The sequence below is a fragment of the Spea bombifrons genome, chromosome 2 (genome assembly GCF_027358695.1).
Source record: "Spea bombifrons isolate aSpeBom1 chromosome 2, aSpeBom1.2.pri, whole genome shotgun sequence".
NCBI classification, from domain to species: Eukaryota; Metazoa; Chordata; class Amphibia; order Anura; family Pelobatidae; genus Spea; species Spea bombifrons.
The window spans coordinates 76,382,133-76,408,930 of record NC_071088.1 but is presented as its reverse complement, the minus strand read 5'-3'; the positions used below and the strand labels follow the sequence as shown (position 1 = coordinate 76,408,930).

At 40.2% G+C, this 26,798-nt stretch overlaps 1 protein-coding gene across 1 annotated transcript; it reads right to left on the bottom strand.

The window, feature by feature from the left end:
- LOC128472885 (multidrug and toxin extrusion protein 1-like) lies at nucleotides 1-25,404 on the bottom strand. The gene is made up of 17 exons (XM_053454859.1): nucleotides 25,228-25,404; nucleotides 24,507-24,608; nucleotides 22,813-22,881; nucleotides 21,914-22,062; nucleotides 21,355-21,397; nucleotides 16,467-16,511; nucleotides 14,810-14,907; nucleotides 14,254-14,351; nucleotides 13,972-14,085; nucleotides 13,682-13,749; nucleotides 13,330-13,438; nucleotides 12,533-12,608; nucleotides 10,778-10,847; nucleotides 10,140-10,272; nucleotides 5,594-5,688; nucleotides 2,050-2,095; nucleotides 1-394 (listed from the first exon to the last, which is right to left on the bottom strand). Exons 1-17 carry the CDS (start codon nucleotides 25,381-25,383, stop codon nucleotides 186-188), a joined length of 1,680 nt encoding a protein of 559 aa, XP_053310834.1. The 5' UTR covers nucleotides 25,384-25,404; the 3' UTR covers nucleotides 1-185.
- Nucleotides 25,405-26,798: the final 1,394 nt, after the last annotated feature.

Sequence of the window (26,798 nt, the reverse complement as noted above, 5' to 3'; positions counted from 1 at the left end):
CCATCTTGTTCTCATTTTTATTTAATGTATTTTTCATTTTGAAATATGTATGTATCTCATTTGTTTATGGTTTTTTTTTAGAACATTCTTTCAAGTTTTTGAAGATCTGTTTTCACATACTGTGAACATGCGAACACCATTGAGTAAGCCACACATTGCAAATTTGGTCATCCATTTATGTTACTCTATCCGCTTTGTATCCAAAGTTTGACCAGCAATCCAGTAAGTAGCACAACAACTCCTCCAGCTAGAGTAAGACCTCTACGAATTATTAGTTCCACCACTGGGAGGCTTTTGCCAGCTGGTGTTGCACTTTCATTGAATGGCATGTGGCCTGGTTGACTTGTAGTACAGATCTCTGATAATTTGATACTGCCTTGTGTACTCGGCTGCACTGCAAAAAGCAAAATAAAACATAAATAAATTGAGATGTAGGCCTCCTTTATCACACTTCCTTTTAGTTCTCTGAATATGGAATCATAATAGAATATGATTTTATATTCAGAATACTATTTTAAATAATAAAATGTTGGTCAAAATGTGTGTTTTTTATTAGAAGGATTCATACAAATGTGAACAAACTTTATATTAAACAAAATTTGCCTGTTTAGTGCTTTTGTATAAATATCCAATAACAGGGAGGGTCCCAGAAGATGCATTGTACTTGCACATAGTCATTGTGTGCTTGAGTTGTTTGACCACTTAAGGACCAGGCTGTGTTTTACCTTTTGTACCCTTTGGGACCGAGGCTGTTTTAACACTTTTGCAGTGCTCGTGTTTAGATGTCATTTTCTCCTCACTCATTTAGTGTACCCACACTTTAAAACAATTTTTTTCCCAAAGCTGGTTATTCTGCCCCATTTGCTGTTTTGGGTATCTTTGAAGCTGGCCAATGCAATTTACCCCATGAACCCATATATTTTTGAAAACTAGACACTAATTCTGCTTCAGGTATGGATTTACAACTCCTGGTATATGTTACTTTCAAACAAGACCCAAATATATGTTCATTGACATCTCCCGAGTACAGTGATACCCCCCATGAATGGGTTTGTTGGGTTGTTTGGGGGGTAAAATGCCACATTTAGGAAGTGCACATTTTTTATCTTGGAACTTTTACATCTGGTCCTACTGCCCCATGTCCTAATAGGACCATCTTTGAAGCCAGCTAATTCAATTTACCCCAATCAAACCATATATTTTTGAAAACTAGACATCCCAAGGTATTTCAAATGGTAGTATTTTAACCCTTTCCATGCATGAGATTCTACCACCAGCCTTTGCCACAGTTTGTGGCAGTAATTTTTTCTGTCATTTTTTCCCACTATCAAACAACACCCCAATGTGTGTTCAGCAACATCTTCGGGGTACAGTGACACCCCCCATGCATGGGTTTCTATGGTGTTTAGGGTTAAAAGGCCACATTTTGGGAGTGCGCTCCCCCCCCCCATTTTTCCCCATATTTTACTAATCACATAGTGATTAGAAAGCTGGGCTCCCGGTCATGCGCAAGCAATAACCCACACAAACCGTATTTACAGAATGTAGATCCTTGGATGTATCGGAACTGCATGTGTTCTTCAGTGTGATTTTGTCACTGCATTCTATTATTGCTCTTCCTTTGTAGCGCGTTGGCGCACTGAACGTCGCCTATTTGAATATTACCTGTCCCCCCCTTCCCTTTTTTCCTTTCTGTACCCCCTCCCTGCATTATTTGAAAATTACAATAAAATCTGATTTACCCAAAATCGGTTGTGACCACTCTCCAGGGCGTCCTGGGGCGAGTGTTCGGTTTCCATGAATGCCTCGTGATCGAGGCATTTCAGCAACACCATTGAAGTTTAGGAGGTGATCGTTGAAAAAAAAAATGGATGCGGCCAAAATGAAAGTTTTGTCATAATCGATTATGCTTGTCTTGCACAAGTCTACTTCTTATTAAGCCATTCCATCTCTTCATCTTGTTGTGTTACTAAAATGTGTTCTACATAAATTCTTAGATTGTCCTCAGGACAATATTTTAGTCTACTAGAAAACATTGAAAACACATACCTGAGAAAACTGTTTCGTTAGCATTCATTCCTGCTCGTTCTTGGGCCTAAGTTAATGAAAGGTGGAAAAAATGTAAAAAGGTATAATTATAAATTTGTATGATTTACATTATGAAAGAAATCAGTAGTTGATGTTATTAAAAACAGAGAGCTGCTTACACATCTGAAAAAAGCCTGTTTAAGTAATATGTGTGTATGTCTTGTCAACTTCTTCATGAACAGAGGTACTGCCTCTCCGCCCTAAATCTAAACAAAATGGCTGATGCAGGCGTACGACCGCCAGGGCCATCTTTGATGTGGGGCAAAAGCCAGCAGCAACTGTAATTGCAGGGGTGGCAAAGGTAAAGGTATCGTGTTATTTACTCTATTGAATTCTGCATTTGTTATTAAAAAGGATTACTGGCACTAAATTGTGGCATCAGGCATCCTGTGTATGATTACTTTTTTTTTTTAGTGTACTGATGTACTCCCCATCACATTACATCAATATGCGTTAAAAAATCAGGAAAAGATGGTTATGAATGGTGGTCTGATTGACTAGACTTATCAATAGTTGCAAATATCAATAGTTATTATCAATATTATATATTATATATCAATTATATATATTATGTATATTATATATATATAATATATATTAATATTATTATCAATATCAATAGTTATTAGAACTGCTCACTATACCCGGATAATACGCCTAATAGCACACATTATTCCAATCACCCGACTTGATTACATTGTCCAACTAGGATGCTTCATACTTTAATAAATGGAGATGATTGAATTTGTATTTCATTGGGGTCCTGGTTGTGAGGCAACCTTCCACCACATGATCTGGCATTATGAGCTAGCAAACTAGTAAATGTGGAGACACATCTAGAGTATGTGTATGGATGTCAAACATTTAACCCCTTCGCGACCTTTGCCGGTTCAGGACCGTCATGACAAGAAGGTCACTAAATGACCTTTGACGGTCCTGAACCGTCAAAAAGTTAAATAAGCTTAGAAAGTGATCAAGGATCACTTTCTTCGCTTAAACGGCCTTGCTGCAATGCCTCGATGTCGAGGCATTCAGCAAGGCCGAGATCGGCATCGGGGGCCATGTCTGGCCCCTCCCCGGGGCGTCAACAGCCGCCATACATTGTATGGCGGCGGACGCCCGTTTTAAAAGCGTTTAGGAGGCGATCAACGATCGCCTCCTAAACTTAAATGGTGTCGCTGGAATGCCTCGATCAGGAGGCATCCAGCGACACCAAACACTTACCTTTAGGTGGGCTGTGACCGCTCCGGAGAGCGGTCACAGCCGCCGCTGCCGGTGATCTTCGCCATCAAGTAAGATGGCCGCCGCTCTGTAAAAAAAACAAACAAGAAAAAGTTTGCTAGATGGTCTCCAGACCCTCTAGAGAACTGGCTCCACTTGCTGGTTGAATACAGGTACTGCATTCAACCATGCAAGTCAATGGAGCCCAGCTTTCTAATCACTATGTGATTAGTAAAATATTCAAAAAAAATTAAAAAAAAAATGAAAAAAAAAAAAAAAAATGTGCTAACATTTAAAAATAATTATGCAGTGATGTCACTAGATGAACCATCCAGTACCAGCAAAATGTGTAAAAAAAAATATAAAAAAAGTATTAAAAAATAAAAAAAATAAAAAATAAAGTTTATTATTTTGAGCAAGTGCTAAAATTTCTCAAAAATCTCAAAGAGTTAAAATAAAAGCACTTCAAATACCCAAGGGGTGTCTAATATATAAAAAAAATGGCTGATGGGGTAAATTGGAGTGGCCTAGCTCACAGATAGGGCATAGGTACAGACTGACCAAAATGGAGAAAAAAAGCGCACTTCCCAAATGTGGCATTTTAAATCTGAAACAACCCGACAAACCCATGCATGTCGGGTATCACTGCACTCAGGAGATGTTCCTGAACACATATTGGGGGGTTGTTTGACAGTGACATATACCAAAACCTGTATATCTATAACTAAAGTACAATTTGTGTGAAAAAAATTACTATTACAAAGTTTGACAAAGTGTAGTTCTATAATTGGTGCATGGAAAGGGTTAAAATAACAGCATTCGGAATACCCTGGGGTGTCTAGTTTTCCAAAATATATGGTTTGAATGGGTTAAATTGAGTTAACCGGCTTCAAAGATATTCCAAAGAGGAGATGGAGGCAGAATGACCAAATGACCACCTGAATTACGCATGCCCCAAAAGTAGCCTTTTACCAGCCAAACAATCTGACAAACCCATGCATGTGGGGTATCGCTGTACTCAGGAGATGTTGCTGAACACATATTGGGGTGTTGTTTGACAGTGACATATACCAGAACCTGTATATCTATAACTAAAGTACAATTTGTGTGGAAAAAAAAATAAAAAAAATTACTATTACAAAGTTTGACAAAGTGTAGTTGTATAATTGGTGCATGGAAAGGGTTAAAATAACAGCATTTGGAATACCCTGGGGTGTCTAGTTTTCAAAAATATATGGTTTGAATGGGTTAAATTGAGTTAACCGGCTTCAAAGATGTTCCAAAGAGGAGATGTAGGCAGACTGGCCAGATTTGTTAAAAAAGATTTGGAAATCATAAAACACTGCTTGTACTTATTGCCCTATACGTACAAAAAACAGCAAAAAAACATAAAAACATTGGGTATCTCTAAACTCAGGACAAGTAGTAGAATCTATTTAGCTAGTTTTTTTACTTGCTTTTTTAGGTGAGTAAAAGATTTTTCAAATAAAAGTCATAAAATGTCTTTTTTTTCAATTTTTCACCATGTTTTTTTTATTTTTTTTATAGTAAATAAGATGATACGATCAAAATAATGGTATCTGAAGAAAGCCCATCTTGTCCTGAAAAAAACAATATATAACTTATGTGGGTACACTAAATGGGTGAGGAGAAAATTACACCTGAACACAAGCACCACAAAAGTGTCAAAACAGCCTCGGTCCCACAGGGTAGAAAACGAAAAATGAGCCCGGTCCTTAAGGGGTTAATGATGTTCTTTCAAAGATATGATTATGGCCCAGATCTGGTAGTAAATATCCCGTAAACTCTGTGTTTTTCTATGAGATGCACGGAAAATGTATTAATGTCTAGAATTAAAGTTAACTCTTTAATTCTTTATACTACACTATTACCCATTTAAGTTAATGAAGAACATTCTAAAAACTATAAACTAAAGCCAATCAAGATCATCTATGTTCATTAAATAAAGTGTTTCAAAATGTATAACACAAGACATATGCTTGCACATTATTCTAAATACATCTGCATAAAAAAATTCAAGGAAGGATAAGGCTCAAAAATGTGTTAACCTTTGAGTATGTTAATTCATAAAACACTTTGCATATCCCTTTATCATAATTATAAACAATTCAGAAAAAGACCTGGATTGATGTTATGACCTTAAGATGGGGCCGGTGCCATTTTTTAGCTGTCCACTTCAATACTCATATTTGAAAGTGGAGAACAAAATGCAAGTATTTGTGTTTAAATTCCACTTCCCTTAAAAACAAAACACAAGATGTACCTCAAGTGAGATATTCTTCCAATCTATTCTTAGAAGGTAGACTGCAAAGAAACCAGACAGGGAGATTCCACACAGGGTCATTCCACTCCACAGGCCTGTGCAAGACATTCTAATTAACACTTTAAAAGCATTGACAATTGTGTTTATTTAGTTTAGAAAATTCAGAAATAACTTATCATAAGGCATTAATAGTTTTTTTTTACACTAGCACAAATGGTACCTTACATCTTATGGATATTGTGATGGGCTACATGTGAATATGCAATCAGTGGCAGGAAATATTAGCATGTATTCTAAACTGCACACTCTGTATTATGAACAAAACTAAAAGTTAGGGACCAAAACCACAGAGCCCTGATGTGAAAGTTTTCTTCACCAAGAAACAAGCCCCACAGTACCACCTTTGCCCCCAAACAGATTGTGAGTACAATCGTTGCCCTCAAGCAGCCTATCGGTGCCACCCTAATCCTCAAACATCTTGCCTTTGCCATCTTTGCCTCCAAACACCTGAAACGCGTCATAATTGCCCTCAAACATCTTGACTGTGCCATCATTCCCCCAAACAGTTTGTCTGTGCCTTCTCTGCTCCTTTCCCCACCTCCAACATACACTCTGACACACATATGTAAACACACTTACACTTGTAATTTTTAGAATTATATTTTTTTTAATTATTTGTGAATTGCTCACTTTTTTGTTTTTGACATTGTATGCACTGGATTTAATTCCTTGAACATTTTGCTATGGAGCTAAATCCATGAAGAATGATTTGGTCCCTCCTTTGAGAGTGGAGGTCCTAGAAGATGGGTGCCTCTTTTAGGCTTTGGCATGGAAAGGAAGGGGCTGCACATGCCTATGTCTGGAGTACTGATATAGAAGAGGAAGACTTGGTTTCTACTGCAGCCACATTACTTTGGGACACTGACACTCATCTTCACACAAAGACAAGGAAGCATGAGATACAATGCCTGAAGCTCAGACATCAAGCAAAACAAAAAACATAGCAATAATATAAAACACAGCTTTCATTTCAGCCCTAGTGAAGTGTCCTCACTCAAAGGGATCTCTTAATTCTAACTGCAGGCATATTTACACCCAGACATTTTTTTCAATGATGGGACAATAATTCCACTTGACATAGAATAGAAAGACCACAAGGGTTAGTTCCGTAAACAGATGGTTAGTGTTCATATTAGCTAAAAGGTAATGTTCCTACATTTGCTCTGTGTAACACATGACATGGTGCCATTGCATACTGGCAAGAAGGAAACCATTTCTTCCAACTCTTGTAGCCTACTTTTAGTCATATTAAATAGTGTTTCTTGTTGTTGGGCTGGGCTTATTCCAGACAAGGCTATAAGGAGGTATCATAGAATTAGATAATCCCTTATGAAGGCTAAAGATTCATTTTTATGATGTTATCAACACAAACTGGAAGAAAAATTTCCATCATTCCATACTGCAGGAAGCATCTCCACATAAAATCGTTTCTATGCTCATTGCTCAGGGACACTATTTATATTATGCAGTCAGGGCCGGCCCAAGACATTGTGCTGCCTGGGACCAAGGATGAAATGTTGCCCCCCAACCACCAAAACCACATCCACCTCCATTATTCTAAATCACGATTAACAAACTCACGGTCTCTCACACACTCTCATTCATGCTCTTCATTTATTCTCTGCCCCTTTCCCGCATCACACTTCTTCTCTCGCCTCTTCTTATTCTTCCGCCTTCTTTCTTTGTCTACTTCTTCCCATGTATATTTGTGTATATGGCCTCCCAGATCCTATATTTTGGTACCCCTTCGCCCCCTAGTAACTCACATACACACTGGCACACATTTTTACACAAACTCTCACATTTGAACAAACTTACACACTCATGGATGTCTGCACGTTTCTTGAAACTCTCCAAAACAGAACTTCTCATCTTCCCTCCCTCCAATGCTAAGATTCCCATATCAATTTCCCTCATTGTTTATGGTGCCATCATCTCACCCTCTATTCATGCACGCTGTCTTGGTGTCACCCTTGACTCTGACCATTCGTTCACCACCCACATTCAGTCTGTCTCTAAAAACGTCTGTCTCCATCTTAAAAACATTGCCTGCATCCGTCCCTTCCTAACACAGCATGCCACTAAGGCTCTTGTCCATGCCCTGATTATCTCCCGTCTTGATTACTGTAACTCTGTCTTAGCTGGTCTCCCTCTTAACCTCTCACCTCTCTACAATCCACCATGAATGCTGCTGCCAGACTTATCTTCCTCTCCCATCGCTTTACTAACATCTCTGCCCTGGCTGCCTGTGCACTTCAGGATTCATTTCATTATATAAGTTATGGTGGGTAAAGGTGATGGAATACCCTTCCACTTAAATTTAAGGGGTAGTGGAAGCATTATTAAACACTCATCTACAGACACCAGACAAGCCAGGAGGCTTGCTTTTCCCTCAGAAATCTCATGGCGCTGCCACAACCACAAGTGATTCTGGGTAGGTGCATGCAAATAAGGTTACCAATTATCACCTTTGCCTCTATATCCACTATATACATCGATCCCTTTCAAAATCCTCACTCTTACTTCCAAAGCCCTTCACAGTGGTTCTCCTCCCTACATCTCCTCACTTATCTCTAAATACACACCTAACCGGTCTCTCCGCTCATCCAATGATCTCCTTCTATCCTCACCTCTGATTTCTAGCTCTCCTGCAGGCTTACAAGATTTTTCCAGGGCTGTCTCTATCCTCTGGAATGCCCTCCCCCAGTCTATCTGTCTCTCCCCCTGCCTTCAGTCCTTCAAAAAGACCCACTTCTTTAAGGACGCTTATAATATTGCACATTAACACCCCCATATTCCCTTAGTTCACCTCTCCTAGTCCCTCTTATGCAATACTTACACTAGTGTGGCTGGTCCATCCCTTACTATGGCACTTTTACGTTTTACCTTATGTGTAATACACCCTAAATCCCTCTAGATTGTAAACTCGTTTGATTAGGGCCCTCCTCACCTGTTGCCTCTGTAAGTCAATTTGTTATGTCACTTACTACTTGTTATGTCCTGTCTACCTATTGTACAGCGCTATGGAATTTGATGGCGCTATATAAAACAATAAATAATAATAATGCCAACACACATGCACACGAACATCCTACACAATTATGTTAAAGTACACTACCTTTCACACATACTTCTATGCTCACACATACACATCCCTGCTCACACATCTATATTTACACATCCATGCTAGCGCACTAACATTTACACATCCATGCTAGACCATAAACACTTACACATCCATGCTCATACACTTCAATGCTCCCACACACAACCATGCTCATACACACTTACACATAAACATCCATGCTTACACATCTATGCCCAAAACACACACCTCCATGCTGCCACACACATACACATAAATGCTCACACCAACATTTACACATTCATGCTCACATATACACACTTATGCCCACACATACACATTAATGCTGAAACACAAACACTTACACAAACACATAAACACCCATGCTGACATATTTAACTATACACATTCATGTTCACACACACACATCCATGCTCTCACACACACCCATGTATGCATAGTCCCACAGTCTTAGCTTAACCCCAGCTTTTGCCCCAGGTGTGAGCAGCTTGGCATTTATCTGTTGGAGGTCACATAACCTGCCTATCTGATTCTCTGTGGGACCATCTTTTTTGCAGACGTGCACAAAACGCCAGGTAGATAGATTCAGGGAGAAAGAGAAGAAACACTTCTCCACCACAAATCTAACTGGAGACATGTTGCTATAGCTATATTACTGGCAAAGCTAATTTTCTAAAACAATATGCACTGGGTACCCATCATCAATCAGCATTGTGCAGGTTCAGGCTTCTGCAGAGATACCCATACCTGGGAACTCTTAGGGTTTGACCCGGAGATTGCCGGGTGAGTACTGCTTCTCCGGTTCTCAAGGTCGCGGGGTCTTGACACGCCCCACTCCCCTCCCATTTTTCCTTTAAATGGGGGTGTTTCCTGCTGCCGTTAGTGTGAATGCCCCCAACGTCAGCGGGAACTCCCCTGACAATAGCGGTACCACCCACCGATGTCACGGGACAGCCCGCTGATGTCAGTGTGGAGTCCAGATGTTGCCAGGTATGCAGATACCTCATGTACAGTAAAGACTAATATGTCACAGCCATATGTGACTCACAATGGGTTCCAGGAAAAGGAGCTATCAGCTTTCAATTGGGGTCTTCTACTGGCTGTACTAACTCCATTATCACATAATTCTAATGGATTATATAATAGACAATTAAATTCATAAACTAATACGCATTTTCAAAACCTACCGGAATTCAGCAAGTAGATAGCATAGCAGCCAGACTAGGACCAAAAATATTTGCTGGCATTTAAGGCACACCAGCGTACAGTTAAGATACTTAAATAGTTTCTGCAACTGTAAATAAACTGAGGCCCACTGGCTTACTGGTATTTGCTCAACCCTTCTACTACAAAGAGTGATATAAATATGATGGTTTATACCTTTTATACCCAGTTTGGCTGCAAACATTAAGGCAGCAGCAGATGGTAGTCCAATTATATAGTATCCAATTGTGTATACAATAGCACCAACTTTCTGCCTTCCAGTGCCTCTGAGTACTCCACCTGAAACACACTGCACAAAAAACTTTTGTTGGGTATGACCACATCACAGTCATCACTAAACAATAATAATAATAATAATAATGCTTTGTTATAGTGTTCCTGTTAAAGATTGGATGAAGAGCTTTCAATTATATTGCTTGATGATGACAAAAATACTAAATGTCACTTATCATAAAGGAACATTGTAAGTTTTACTCTCTCTAAAGGATCAATAGATTTGTAAAATCCTCTAAGTTTTGATCTATTGGACTTGTGGCTTTCCATTATAAACTCAGAATCACAGATCATTTCAACACGTTCAACAACATCTGAACAAATTAAATATGTACTTTCTTGGAATCAACTTCTTTGGTGTGATGGCTATGTGCCAAGTACACCTTGGAGAAAACTATGATTCCTGTTTACAAATAGCAGCCATTTTGTATTTGGCAGTTGTGGGTAAGCATGCAAATAATTACAGCAATGTGTATGTCTACAACTTAGTTGCTTAAAAAATAAAATGTATTTTTACTTACAGCAATAGATTCAAATAAGTGGAACATGATGTATATAGGGATAACTTCAGAAACAAGGCCAGCTATCTCCCTGTTAGAAAAAAAAACATATTTAAGATAAATCAATAGGTCCCCAACCACGTGGCCTATAAGCAACTGGGCCACGTGGCCAACTGGGAAACCGTTAAATTTTCCAGTAGGCTGACTGGTCCGTGGGCCGGCAGTAGGGTAAACACACGTCCCGGATTCCCCGGTACAGTCTCAGAATGGGACTACATGTCCTGTGTCCCGGGCAGCTTCAATCCAGGCATTGTCTTGGACTGAGACCTCTACGTAGATGTGGATCTCTGCCAAACTGGCTCCACCCACCTCACTGAACAGGGCTGGCACTCCCATAGTCCCATGTTTAGTGACAAAGATGCCTATGGGAAACTGGGGGCTCCCATTGATTCTGCATTATGGTGAGTTGTATAAGTATTTCATTATATTTTAAATTTAATAATAATAGAAGTAAAATGCACAATAAATGTAATGCACTTGAATCAAACCCAAAACACCCTACCTCTGGTCCGTGGAAAAATTGTCATCCACAAAACCTGTCCCTGGTGCCAAAAAGGTTGGGGACTGCTGTTCTAATGTACTGAAGATTATACACAAACACATAAGCAAACTTAGACACTATTCTTGCTGAAAACTACCCCTTGTGTATTACTGACACAAAGGATTGCACTTTAATACCAGATCTTTTATCTGTAGCTCTACCACTGCTAAAATGGAAGTAAATTACTAAATAATGGCAATTCCAAGAAACTGGTTACACATAGAGGTCCAGGTTCCATTTTAAGCTATCAGTGAAATCGTATCTAGGTGACAAAAAACATTATTGTGGGAATTCCTTTGGATAAAGGAAGATCAATAATTTTCATGAATGTCAATTTGAATGTGTGACCGATACAGGCAGGGCCGGCCTTAGGGGTGTTCGACCTGTGCGGCCGCACAGGGCGCCATGGCAACAGGGGCGCCTGCCCGGGACTTAAATTAAAACATCGGGGGGGGGTTTGTTTTTTTTGTAAACTTTATTTAACATCATTCATGTTAAATAAAGTTAAAAAAACCCCCAAAAAACTGTGTTTTAATTTAAGTCCTGGGCAGGGGCGCCGAGCGGTTGCTCGTGAAGTTTCCAGCAACCGCTCGGCGCCCCTCACTCTCCGTGACTCCGTCGCGGTGCCAGCATCTCATGATGACTATTCCGGCGCTCAACATGAAATGCCGGCACCGCGGCAGAGTGAGAAGACGGATGCCTCCCGCTCCCACCACAGGATTTACGGCAATAAGGTAAGTGAGGAGGGGGGTAGTTTGAAGGGGTGGGGTGGGGTAGTTTGAAGGGGGGGGGGGTAGTTTGAAGGGGCAGAGGGGGGTAGTAGTTTAAAGGGGCAGAGGGGGGTAGTAGTTTGAAGGGGCAGAGGGGGTAGTAGTGAGAAGGGGGCAAGGAGTAGTCCGCACAGGGCGCCAGAACACTTAAGGCCGGCTCTGGATACAGGGGACCACATCAATAGCCTGTCACTTGTTATAAGGCTCTATGCACAGTTGCCATTCCATTAACAAAGCAAAATAATTTAAATGCACTCTCTATAGGCTTTGACATTTAATTAATCTAGGTAGAGAAACTACACATTTTAAAAGAGACTGCAAGCTAACTTTCACAGTTATTTCACTTTCCATTCTGAAAAGTAAAATATTGGAAATATATTAAAAGTATAATATCAGGATACATACCTATCACTGGTAAAAACATATGAAAACACATTCTTTAAGGAGGCCAGCAGGATTATGTCCACAATGATGAAAACACCTAGGAACAAGAATTATAAATTGTGGACCACAAGTATAAACATGTTACTCCAGTGGGCACTATTCTGAATCAATTTGTGGATAAACCATCACCAAGCCTCTACCCTGTGCCATACAAAGCTTACAGTTCTAGCTGCTCTGTATTTCTGTCTTACACCAACATTTTCAGGGATGTTTTGTCTTTCATACTCTTTGTGTCATCCATGGGATTATCTTAAATAGTGCTGAGGACCACTAGTGGTGGACTTGACACCTGTTGGATATACACATTCTACAACAGCTGCTGCCCTCTACCTGTTATATGTAGTAAAGTTCCTGTAGGTACTGCCGATGATTAAGTTATGAGTAATGCATTTTTTGTTATACAACACTCTATTACATGTATTACAGTTGGCCTGTGCAACTGCTTAATTCGCTTACAGTATATGGTGGCACCACCTCTGTGTGACAACAATGATGGATATTTTTTGTCTTTCTTTTTATGCTTGGCTAATTTAAGTTGTCTAGGTAAACTGAGCTTTCAGAGTAATCTAAAATGGTTGAGTTTCACTAGGTTATATCTGCGAATGTCTAGTGTCAACACAACCTTCCTAGTCATTATGGACTCATCATATATTAACATAATATAATAATAATAATAATAATAATACAAAATTTCAATTTGTTCAATTTTTTCAAAGGTAGAGTGACTGGAGGAGAAATAATGCAAAAAAAGGTTGCACCTGTGACCAGAAAACCAATTTTCATAGACCTTTTGGCTTGTTCTATATTTCCAGCACCCAGTGCGTTGCCCACTCTGACGCTGGTGGCCATACTTATGCCAAAGGGAATCTGAAAAGCCAAACCAATTAGTGAAAGTGACACAAAAGGGTAGAAGTACATTTGACCCAACTTAAAATAAACCATGTTTAGTATAGATATTGCTTAAAATGTATTGATGCATGATGATGATTTTCTCATCATGATGATGATTTTCTCATGATGATATCATCATGATCATCATTATAGGAGGTCCTCTTTATTTTGTACTTATAGCACAGCCCAACTGAGTTACTGTTTTTGTTTTTACTTTACCATATATGCGATGCTCACAACCTGATAGATGACAGATTGGGCTCCAAGCTCCACCACACTAACAAGGCCTGTGAGAAAAAAGAACAGTCATATGATAAAATGTGAGAGATATACAAGGGAAGTAATCTTTTTTAAAAGGTTTATTTTAATCAATTAATTACTACAGCTAGATGAGAAATCTTTAGCTGCATTGTATTAATCTCCTTTCATTGGAATGTTGGTACTAGTTAGCACCTTTACAAATGCTGGTATTTGAAGTGCTTTAGTCAGCACAGTATATCTTAACTCACCAACAAGAAAGCTTCCAATTTCATAGGTCCACCATTCAATGCATACCATTAACATACTAGGCACAGCTAATGCTACAAAGGAGTTCCAGTCTTGTAAGCATTCCATGGACCATCCTGGCAGAACAAAAGAGAAGCTGTTAATTTGTGCTAGTGATATGTATGCCACCTCAACTACTTTTTGATGAGGAATGGTGATGCTACTAGAGCCTAGAAACCAAAGGATTTTTCGCTTTGCTGTTTTTTAAGTGTACAACTCCTGATGCTTTAATAAACAGACAGTACCTCCCCAAGTTTTTACATGAAGCTTCTTCACACGAATATATAGGAACAGTAGCAGAGCTTGTGAGAATTGAGCAATGGTGTTGGCCCAAGCTGATCCTCTGTAATGCAAAACTGTAGTTATAATATTAAAACAAAACACATCTACCTGGCTATTTCTCTATGTCCTTAAGGAGATTTTTTAGATAAGTGTAAGAGCTAGAGTTTTCCTTCATAGCCGAATACAACAAGGAAAATTAAACATGCAAATGATGGTGGTCCAAAGTACACAATATTTGTTTTCACAAATACTAATTCAAAGAACTAACATCGCCAAGTAAAGAAATGCATTGATGTCCAACATGCCACATATACACAACACTATGTGATCTTATCACTTAACCAATATATTTTGCTGTGCAACACCTAATCTTAGCATAGCTGCATGGCTTTCCATGGAAACAGTAATATTACGTAAATACTAAGACATTCATGAACTATATGGAACTCTTGCCCCACCTTTGTCCTGTTATGTCCTTAACAACATTAACAATTTTGATTACATAAAAAATGGACTCACATAACTCCAAACCCCAGTACAAACAGGAATACGTAGTTCACCATGACGTTTATGATGTTCGCTAAAATGCTGGCAATGATCTGAGTTTTGACTATACCCTGTAACAAACATTTAGGATCTCATGAATGTTTAGCAGGTTTTATTATGTTATATTGCACACAAATTTTACTTTGACAAGTTGCTTACATTTTTTAAAAGAAAACCTGTTTTTCGATCATTATGTTTCTTTAAATTCAGTAAGGGAGATCTACACCGATCAGCCATACCATTATGACCACCTGCCTAATATTGTGTAGGTCCCTATTTTCCCCCAAAACAGCGCTACCCATCTAGATATGGACTGCACTAGACCTCTGAAGGTGTGCTGTGGTATCTGACACCAAGACATTAGCAGCAGATCCTTTAGGTCCTGCAAGTTGCGAGGTGGGGCTTCCATGGATGCATCATGATGCCATGTGTTCTCCAGGTAAGCAACACACATGCACCCTGCAATCCACATGATGTAAAAGAAAATGTGATTCATCAGACCACCTTTTTCCATTGTGGTCCAGTTCTTATGCGATTTGAGCTAGAGTAGCTTGTCTGTTGGATTTGACCACACGGCCAGCCTGTGGCATAATGACATTTATAAACAACATTACCAAATTTGTATTGTTCCTTTGTGTGCTTTTTCATTCAGAGACCTTATCAGGGGAATGCTCAAAAAGGGCTGATCCGATCGGGTCTGGGCCGATCCAGGTTGGACAAGCCTTTTGTGAACAAATTTAGACTAGCCCAAGGAGGCAGGAACAAAGCAGGGTCATGTAATATGAGGTAACATGACTCCACAATTAAATAGGCTGATCGCACATGTGTGAGCAGTGAAATAAATCTGCAGGTGAGGTAAGGGGATGAGTGAGGGAAGTAGAGAGAGGATAAGTGATGCATTATGCATGTACGACTGTATTGTGTGTGACCATGTGTGTGTATTTGTGTGTCAGCATGGATGTATTTATGTAAATGTGTGAGCATGGATGTGTCTATGTAAGTGTTTGTGGGTAAGCAAGCATGTGTATGTATAAGTGTGCGTGTCATCATGCATGTGAGCTTAAGTGTGTGTTAGTGATTATGTGCATATCTGTTCGTGTGAGTGTGCAAGTCTGTCCAAATGTGACAGTGTGTGTAAAATGTGTGCCAGTGCGTTTTTACCCGAGGGACAAGGGGCAGATGGAGGTAATAAATATAGGATCCGGCCTGGTTGCCAGATATTCTGGGTTTAGATCACATTTACACCCTTGGGTTTTAGACCACATTTATGGATGGGTCAGTCATACATAAAATACTGCATAGTGTATTATGTATTTTTTATATGTTATATATGTATAAATCGAAAAATGCACTCTATCTGTATAATATATATTGATTTGTTACTTCTCTTGTTTTCATATTGCCGTATTTGCTCGATTAGTTTATTCCAAAAATCAAGGTCGTCTTTTATTCAGACCTCACTCATGCTCTATCACACACTCACTCTCTCATGCTCTCTCACACTGACACTCTTTCACACTCTCATTAAGTCTCTCTCACACTCTTGTTTTTCTATGTAATCTTGGTACATTGCATTATTTATCAAACTGTACATTAAGCATTCATATTCAGAAAAACAAAACATATGTACCTGATTTTGTAAGTATCGTGCTTCCAGTTGGTAAATAAATGCAGCCTGTGAAGAAAATGGTACATAAGGACAGTTTATATTTGCTATATACCGTATTTGCTCGATTATAAGACGAGGTTTTTTTCAGAGCAGCTGCAGGGGACCTGGATCCTCCTGTCTCCCCCCCCCCGTCCCACTTACCGGTACTTCTGAGTCCCCGGTGTGTAGCCGGGGCAGCGTGTAGATGTCTACGCGATTCGCGTAGACAACTTCCGCTGCAGCCGGAAGGAGGTGTGGCTAGCAGCGGGGGTTGTCACCGGTGCCGGTGCGCGGAACTCTGATCTCTGACAGTCGGGGAAGGTCTGCGAGATGGACGCAGACAACCCCCGCTGCTAGCCACGCCTCCTTCCGGCTGCAGCGGAAGTGCGTGGGATCTACACGCTGCCCCGGCTACATGACAGGGAAGTCAGAAGCACCGGTAAGTTTGGGGGGGGGGTCGGGGGAGTGTTAAATGGGGGCATAAGGCATTTCTGGAGGCAGAGTGCTCTGTGAAATGCCTTTTAACCCCCTTAATGCCACTCTGCCTCCAAAAATGCCGTTTTAACCCTCTATACGCCACTCTGCCTCCTGAATGCCTTAAACCTCCCTATATGCCACTCTTCCCCATAATATGCCTCTTAACCCTCTAAATGCCAGCGTGGCATATAGGGGTATAAGGCATTTCTGGAGGCAGAGTGGCACATAGGGGGTCAAAAGGCATATCATGGGGCACAGTGGCATATAGGGTTAAAAGGCATATCATGGGGCACAGTGGCATTTAGAGGGTTAAAAGGCATATCATGGGGCACAGTGGCATATAGGGAGTATAAGGCATTTCTGGGGCAGATGTGCATAACTGGGGGTGCATGTTGTAAAATAGAAGGAAATAAAACCAAAATATTTTTCTCAATCATAGCTTTTATTTAAAAAAATAGTTTACATGAATTAACATTTACTGGTAAAACTTTTTTCCTATAGGGTCGTCTTATATTCAGGCTTTTTCTTTTTTTCCTAAATTAATATTCAGATTTGGGGGGTCGTCTTATAATCGAGCAAATATGGTATTTGTTACTTTAGCCACATAATACATTTCTATTTTATGCATAATTTCCACTTCATCTTACAGAGCAATGTCACAGCATTAGAAACATAGTATTTGTCGGCAGATAAAAACAATTTGGCTCGGCCCTCAATCAGCCCTTTTTCTAGTATTAGAGATTCAGAATAGCTTATGCCTATTCAGGACCAGCGCTACCTATAGGCAAGGTAGGTGCCGGCCTATGTGGGGGTGCCTCCTTGTAGATCCACTGGAGAAGGAAGGTCGGTCAGGGAGATCATAGGCTAACAAGCCCTAAATAAAGGAAGCATGTGGCTCACTGCTCCCTCACGATGCTGTGGGTGCCGACATATGACATCACCACAATGGAGCAGTGAGACAAAGGCGAGAAAGGGGAGAGATAGAAAAGGGGAGATAATAAGAAAGGGGAGTTATAGTTAGAAATAGGGAAAAATTGCATAGATAACAAGAAAGTGGAGAGATATTAAGTAAGAGGAGAGATAATGAGAAGGAGAGATGGGGACAAAGGGAGAGATAAAGAGAAAAGGGAGAGATTACATAACAAGAGGTGGGGAGAGGGGGGAGAGTTAATGTTAAAAGGAGAGATAAAGAGAAATGGGAGAACAGACAGAGAAATGGAAGGGATATGATAAGGTAAAAGAGGAGCACTAATGACAAAGAGGGAATCAAAGAAAGGAGAATTAAATAGAGCAAGCAGGGGGGACATATGGAAAAAGATGACGTAAAATTAAAGAAAGGGGGACAAATACAGAGAAAGAGAAAGAGAAGAGGAGAGATAAAGCGAAAGGGGAACAGTAATAATAACAAGTGGGATCAAATAGAAGGGAGAACAATAAAGAGAACAAGTAGAAAGGGACAAAGGGGGGAGAGATACAGTGAAAGAAGAGATAACAAGAAAGGGGTGAGATAAATAAAAGTAGGAGGAGAGAAAGAGAAAATAGAGATGAGATAAAGAGAAATGGGAGACATAGTGAGCAAGAGGAGGATCAAAGCGAAATGGGCAGAAAGGGGGAGAAAATTATATGGGGAGAAATTATGAGAAAGGGGAGAGAGAGTGTGTTTGTGTTTTGAAAATGTTTGTACATTAGAACAAGTGTGTTTAACGGCAAGCAAGTGTAAGCTAGGATGTTTATGTGTAAGGGCAAGCGTGAATGCGTGTGTATATATGTATGGGCACAAGTGTGCGTTTATGAGCAGGCATTTGTAAGGGTACTTTTGCAAGGCATTTGTATATGTGTGTATTTTGATATTGTAGTCTATCCATTACTGTTTTGGGCCTGATAATTAATAAAGGTTGCATGTGCCCCAGACTAAGAGGAGCCCTGACTGAGAGGAGACCGAAGACTCTCAGAAGAGGCCACTGTGAGTGTAATCTGAGTGGTGGGTAATTCCTGTGGATACAACCTGGGCAAGTCCTGTGTCTGTGTGCAATCTGGTGTGCAAGTCATAAATAAACAGATGAAGCCAGGCAGAAGAACCACCGTTGACAAAAAGGGTCCAGAAAATCACAAAGAGGGTATTGAGAATTAATGTATTTATTGCATGAAGCCACAAAAATACAGGGGTGACACCTTACCTAGGGCGCACCTAGAGTATTTGGCACTTGGGACGGAGCCTGTATGTGGCACCCCCCCCCAAAAAAATAATAATATTGGCAAGAATATTTATATCATAAATAAACTTTAAGTCAACTGGAAAAAACTAGAAATCTGGAAAAATAAATCAACTTATAAATAAATTAAATAAGGTTAAATAAGTAACATTTACTGAACAGATATGGTACAGCATAACTCCCTTTACTATACGGTAAGCCAGGCTTAGACGTGGTAGGCCTCTGCCCCTAAAACAGCTGGCCCATGCCACCATTGCCCCTAAACAGACTCTCCGTGCCACAGCTGCCCCCAAAACAGCCTGCCTGTGCCGTGCCCCTGAAACAGCCTGTCTGTGCCACCGATGCCCTTAAAATAACCTGCCTGTGCCACCATTGCCCCTAAAACAGCCTGCCTGTGCCACACTGTCCCTAAAACAGCCTGCCTGTGTCAACGCTGCCCCTGAAGCAGCCTGCCTGTGTCAACGCTGCTCCTGAAGCAGCCTGCCTGTGCCACCTGTGCCGCCACTGCTCCTAAAGCAGCCTGCTTGTGCCACCGCTGCCCCTGAAGCAGCCTGTCTGTGCCACTGCTGCCCCTAAAACAGCCTGCCGGTGGCACCGTTGCCCCAAAACAGCCTGCCTGTGCCACTGCTGCCCCTGATGTAGCCTGGCAGTGCCACCGCTGCCCCTAAAACAGCCTCCCCATGCCACTGCTGCCCCTAAAACAGCCTGCCTGTGCCACCTCTGCCCCTGAAGCAGCCTGCCTCTACCACTTCTGCCCCTGAAGCAGCCTGCCTCTGCCACCTCTGCCCCTAAGAGAAGAGATGAGGTAACCTAAGTGCTGGGGCAAGTCCTATGTGTGCAATCTGGGTGCTGGGGCAAGTCAAAACGTTGCTGGCAGAATCACGAGGCAGCAGTGGCACATAAGGCCTGATAAGACTCTTGCAAGATGCTGCCAGCAATTGATGCTGAGCAGCTACAATGCTATGTTTCCATTTTTTTTATTTATTTAATCTATACCTGCAAATATAGGGTTTGTATGTCATATACCTGAACTACATAGGGGGAAGGTGTAGCACAGTAAGGGAAGTTAGTTGGGTCAAGTTGGCAGTTGACTTGTAAAAGGGGCTCCACCATGACAAAATCAGCTCCACACCGCACAAGAGTTAGCGCAAAACTTAATTAACAGCACTGCCAAACGTGATGATGAACTCACCCGTGACTCATCTGACAAACTCATGCCATGACTCTACTGACTGGGTCAAATGACAGCCTCAACTGGCATCAACTGAACATCCTGTGAATAGGTTAGTTGTTGTTCACATTGGCTTTACTACACCGTCAGAAGCTGCTCCTTAAGCCCAGCCCAGGACAGGAACCAGAGAACTGGTATACGAAGGGTTTAACAAATAGAGCTCTTTGCATATTACCCCAAGCACCAGACAGTACTGGTGTTGAGGTAAAACAGGGACTGAGTTTTATTGAAAACATACCAACTTATATACATACAGTAATCTTGATAAAAGCATGTTCCCATTAGCAAACAATGCCCTGCTTGGAGTCCCAGGGTAACTCGGTTTCAAAAGTGCTCTGATCTGAGGGTGGGCCTCCAAGCACCAGTAACGGAAAGTTACCTGGGCCCGGGCCAAAATGTAGCCGGACCAGAGTTCCATGGCCCGAATAATAATAATAATACAAAACCCCAGACTTCAGATGGCGAGGGAAATCCAGGGTTCCCAAATGAGCTCCCTCTCTGGAGCCACGCCAACCTATGCCTCAACGTGAGTCCAACATCCCCAAAAGAAGATGTAGGGAAGCAGGCAGCTGTAGTGACCATCCTCAAAGTTCAGCAGGTATTCCCGCGGGGCCCAGCCGCCATACAGTTCCAGGAAATCGCGGCTAGGACCTGGTCAGGCCAAACAGCAGGAAGAACAGGGAAATGCGGCAAGGAAACAAAAGGGAATGTATAGGACATAATATCATGCTCCTATCTTGATGAATTTACATAAATAAAACCCTATAAATATATAAAATAATAAATAAAACAACAAGGAAGTTGTCAAGTGCCTGTGACTTGTTTTGTGTTAAATTAGATGAGTTACTTTAGTTAAAGCAACTGAAAACACAAATCTTAGTTAATAAACCTAATGAGCCAGCATAAATCTGTAAATTCCAGAATAAAATTAGATATGATGAGTACTTACAGGGAGAGCAGGGATAAAAACAAGAACATAGTCTTCTGCCAATCTGTAAAAATACAAATCCATATGTCATTGAAATAACAATAATAATGACAATATTAATAACGCAATTTAATCATAAGGTATCAAATGCATAGATATAAGTTGATATTTTGCATGACAGACCCTGTTGCTGTGTTGAATAAATAATTATTTATGTTTCCTTGTGCAAATACATGGAGGCATTCATAAGAAACCTCAAATGTTTTCCCTCGCTCCAATTCATTGGATTGTGGGAGATGTATTCAATTAACCACCCTACCAGCGCGCAAGCAAAGTGCTAACACAGCCAATCAAATTTAGCATGTGAGATTTCCAGGGATCTAAAAAGACTATTGTGAACATGCACACAAAATGCTTTCATTGAAATCTAGCAAATACTTCAAACGATCAAAATTGGTCCCAAACACAGATGGAGGGTGTACTACAAGGTCAGTTGTTTTTTTGAAGGGGAATTCTCCTATTCATATGTGTGTAAACTTTCTCCTCATATCACATTTTGGAATGCTGCAACATGACTTACCGGGCTACCTTGGGGTCCTGTCTGAAAAATAATAGAATATTTTCTGTGTTTAGAAATAATGCCCAGCATGGAAAACAAGCCAGCAGCAGGATAAGGATTGCTCGTTGCATCACAATGCCAATTAGCTTCAAGTTTGTGCCCCCAAATATCTGAAAGATATGACAACATGTGCAGCTTATGTACACTATTTTCATCTAAATGCCTTCTAGCAGGCTCCCAATCCAATTTCTAAAAACAACCAATGAGACATATTAACAAATACGTATCATGGACTGTCTTTATTTTAGTTTACTCAATTTGTTTTCCAAACCTACTGAAGGAAATAAATGTTTGGGTAACTTGCCAAGCCAGGAGGTGCTGAATAGGCACATCATTTCATAGTATAAAAGGACAGCTTAAAGGGAGATCTCTTATCTCTATAACTGGCCCATTAAGCGAGTAAGGTTCCAGGGAAACTGAGTATCCAGTAGGTTGATCAGTCCTTCGTTATGAGGCAGAGGGGCTACTGATGCAGTCCTGCCACTCTAGGCCTAATCAGCCTAATCAGCCTAGGCTAGAATACTCCACTAGCTTACCTTGTGGTATACATGATGGGAAACATGGACCAGTTAGCACGTTTTTGCTTTAAATATTTTAAGATCTTCTGGTTAATGTATGAATGTAGAATAAGTCAATTGTCTCATTGCAGATACCCAGATGGCCTCTCATTACACATACAGATTTGAATTGCCTGAAATGTAATTTCAACCAATTTCAATGGCATTATCTGTTTTATTACAGAGTCTATTTTGGATAATTTGTACCATATTCACATATGTCACTTCTTTTTGTTGTTATTGTTTCATCAGAATTACAATGGAATTCAATAAAACGTATGTCTCTTCTTTCCATAAGCCTACCTGTGATATGATTGTGTCACATGCTGAAGACAATCCTAGTCCCACAGAGAGCCCAGTCACAGAAATAACCTAAAGGTAAAGTTGTAAAAGGAAAAGAATATATCTTGATCTTGGGGAAAAAAATACTTGTGAAAGCTTGGTCCTCTCGACTTAAGACCTAGTATGATTTAAGAGCCTTTAAATGGAGGCCCTCGCAACTTGCACAACTGAAACTGCTGCTAACGGTGCTAGATATAACAGAACACCTTCAGAGGCCTAGTAGAGTCCATGCCTCGACGGGTCAGGGCTGTTGTGTATATATATAGATATATATATATATATATATATATATATATATATCTATATATATACACACACACACTATATGGACAAAAGTATTGGAACACCTGACCATTAGAGCAACAGGGACTTTTATGACATTGCATTCTAAATACGTTAATGTGTAGATGGAAGGGGGTGATTTTGGTGCACTAAGAAATAATAATGATAATGGATAGAAATGATGGTGGGGAGGAATATGATGACAATAATGATGGAAGGTATGAATATGGTGGTTGGGGACATGTCATATGAATTACGATGTGGGTGTGATGATGGTCGGGGCAGCTCTACACGGGGCAGCACATATATATATCAATTTCATCCCTGCTAGATATAAACTGTACGTGGTAAGATCGGAAAGTGGAAGCATTTAGGAACAGTGGCAACTCAGCCATGAAGCTGAGGCATATGGTGCATAAATGTTGTCAGCGCTCTGCTGATTCCATAGCTGAAGAGTTCCAAGCGTCCACTGGCATTAATATCAGCACAAAAACTGTGCGGCGAGAGCTTCATGGAATGGGTTTCCATGGCCAAGCAGCTGCATGCAAGCCTCACATCACCAAGTACAATGCCATAATGGTATGGGGCTGTTTTTAAGGGATTTGGCTAGACCTCTTATTTCCAGTAAATGAAAATCTAAATGCTTCGGCATAGCAAGACATTTTGGCCAATGCTATGCTTCCACCCTTTTCTATTCCAGTATGACTGTGCCCCAGTGCACAAAGCAAGGTCCATAAAGACAGGGTTGGATGATTTTGGTGTGAAAGAACTTGACTGGCCAGCACAGAGCTCTGACCTCCACCCCATGAAACACCTTTGGGGTGAACTGGAATGAAGAGAGGGACATCAGTGCATGACCTCCCAAATTCTATACTGGTTGAATGGACAAAAAGTCCCTAAGACTAAGGTATTTAGAATGCAGTGTCATAAAAGTCCTTGTTGGTGTAACAGTCAGGTGTCCCAATACTTTTGTCCATATAGAGTATATATAACTGTATTGTATGAGAGGGTATTACTATTACAGGTAATATACTCAGTACTCACTGTATGAATATGGTTTCAGACAAAAGTCCTACTTGTGCTTACAAAAACAATATAGAATTTGTGTATGTACACAAAATAACATGATATAAATGGCGAAAATCTCTGGTCTTTGGGGTGTGCAGTATCCTTGGTTAAACCTGGCATTATAGACTAGTGTTAAGGACCAGACAATAAAGCCATGCCATAGACATGATACGTTTGTCCTGATCTAAGCTATCAACTCACCTGAAGGCTATGTAGATATGAAAAATTGGATCACTGTTTTACTCTAATTATTAATAGAGTTTCCTGTATATATGCTCAGAACATGTGCCATCCAAGAAACTTACTGCATTTGCAAGAGTCACTGCATCTAATTCCTCTTTTCCCAGGTGACCACAGAATATGGAGCTGACAATGTTTATAGAAAAACAAAGCAGTTGTGACAGAATCTATTAAAATAAAAACAGAAATTCTGTAAATTCTGTAAAGTACTAAGAATAAAACAATTTTATTTAAATGTTTAAGATTGCTGTCTCATTAAATGTTTGTGAACTAAACATTTATTTTGACTTTATAATTTATACAATGTAATGGTTTTAAAACATTTAAAGTTAAATAGCTATTTTCCTTCTGCAGAGGGATGTTTGGGGTCAAAGTTTATAATTATGAAATCTATCCTGAGCTCCCCTGCCTTTTCCCCACTAAAACCTATGTTAGTATCATGAATACTATGTTAGTATCACATGAATGGAAAGGAATAAGCTTGCAACTCCAGTTAAGATGGATGCCATGGAAAACTGAGCAGTCTTGAGCTATGAGGCCAATGGTGTAAAGCTCCCAAAACACTAAAGATTGTTCGCATGCTTCTATTCATATTGTATTTTTTGACAAAGCTCTGTTGACCTCAAGATTTTAACCTCTTAAGGACAATGGGCAGTCCCTAAACCCGTACATGTACGGGCTTTGTCATTAAGAGGTTAATAATACCTAGATGACATTACATTGAATCCTTAACATGATTAATGGTCTTGTGCCTGTCAGGAAACATTAGCTGTAATAAGCACTCACCAAGGGACCTGCCAATCCACACAGCTCCTTCACCTCTTCGGTAGGGTTATCTATGATACATTGACATATCCTTCGTAACAGGTTGAGAAAACCATTCTGCATAGCTGGAACCAATACATTTCTATTTTCCTTCTGACTGCTACCATCATGCTCCATTTGGACTAAATTGCTAAACTACATCTACTTGCTTACTAGCTACATGAAATTTGAACTTTAGAATGTATAATTTAACAAATGATACATCATCTATTAAAACTCAATGTGCCTGCATTATAAAAATAATGCAACAGTCTGACTAGTATGGGGAATCACTGAACCATGAAATTCACATTCTTCTAGCTATTCTGTACTGTACTGTGAAAATGAGTTCCAGTGACATGACTTTGTAATACCACACTTCCAATAGGCCAGGGGATAGAAACATAGAATTTGACGACAAATAAGAACAATTCAACACATCTAGTGTGCCCATTTTGGGATGGTTATATTATCTTCTGTGTAAAGATATGTAATGCATGATGTACCCGTGACTTTTACCCCCCGATGGTATCTCCATCCATAGCTGCCTTCTAGCTGTTACAAGAACTGTATATGGGCACACTCCAGAGCACCACCTCTCCCGGCACCCGAATCACTAGCCGAATGTTAATGCAGGGTAAAGTACAAGAACTCTTTATTCAGAGTCTCACACAGGGTTTTTAATAGACATAAATTATATTTTCAACATAGAGGAATACAATTTAAGTGAAATTTGGATGCGTCTCTCAGGACAGAGGGAAAGGGAAAAAAGGGAAGGGAAAAGTGGGGGAGTGGAGATGGTGGCCCAGTGCTAGTACTGCTCAGATTTAGAGGGTGGCCTAATTCATAAGTGACCTCGCTTACCAAGATGATATGAAATTCAGCCAACATGCCCAAGTGCCAGTGTATGCATTCAAATGGTCAGAAGCCGTGTGGACCAGTTCCTCCATCACCCTAATTTTCTTCACCCTGGACACTCAAGTGCAGAGGGTGGGAACCTTCCAGCACCTCCAATATACCATTCAGTAAGTGTTTGGCGATGGAATGTTTCATAGAGGCTAAGGTTCTATTCAAGTTAAGGAGTGCTTCATTTCCATTTCTGTGTGTATTAATATTTACTCAATGTCTAGTCAACAAGTGTTATTTCTCTAATCCCTTGACCTCTGTTGTGTATTTGCATTTGTTAAATGTGTGATGATCTTAATCTGGTGCCGATGTTGTCTGTATAATCCCTTGCCATTGTGTTATGTGTTAATGATGTTATCACGTTCCTGTTTCTTGTGTTTGTCAATTTATATGGTAAAGTGACCATATAAACTATGCCCATTCCCATTGATAGTAGTATGGTTCCTTGGTAGAATGTGTTCCCAATGATCAAAACTAAGCTAAAAGGCGGTTTGATGACATTACAACCATCAAGAATTACTTCCAGCACAACACAACAGTTCCAGTATTGCTTTTGATAGTTGCCGACATAAATGCATTTAATCTGTGGAAGATTAAACTCTTTTTCTTCCCCAGACTTTCTCCACAATCTCCACTGGGCTATGTGT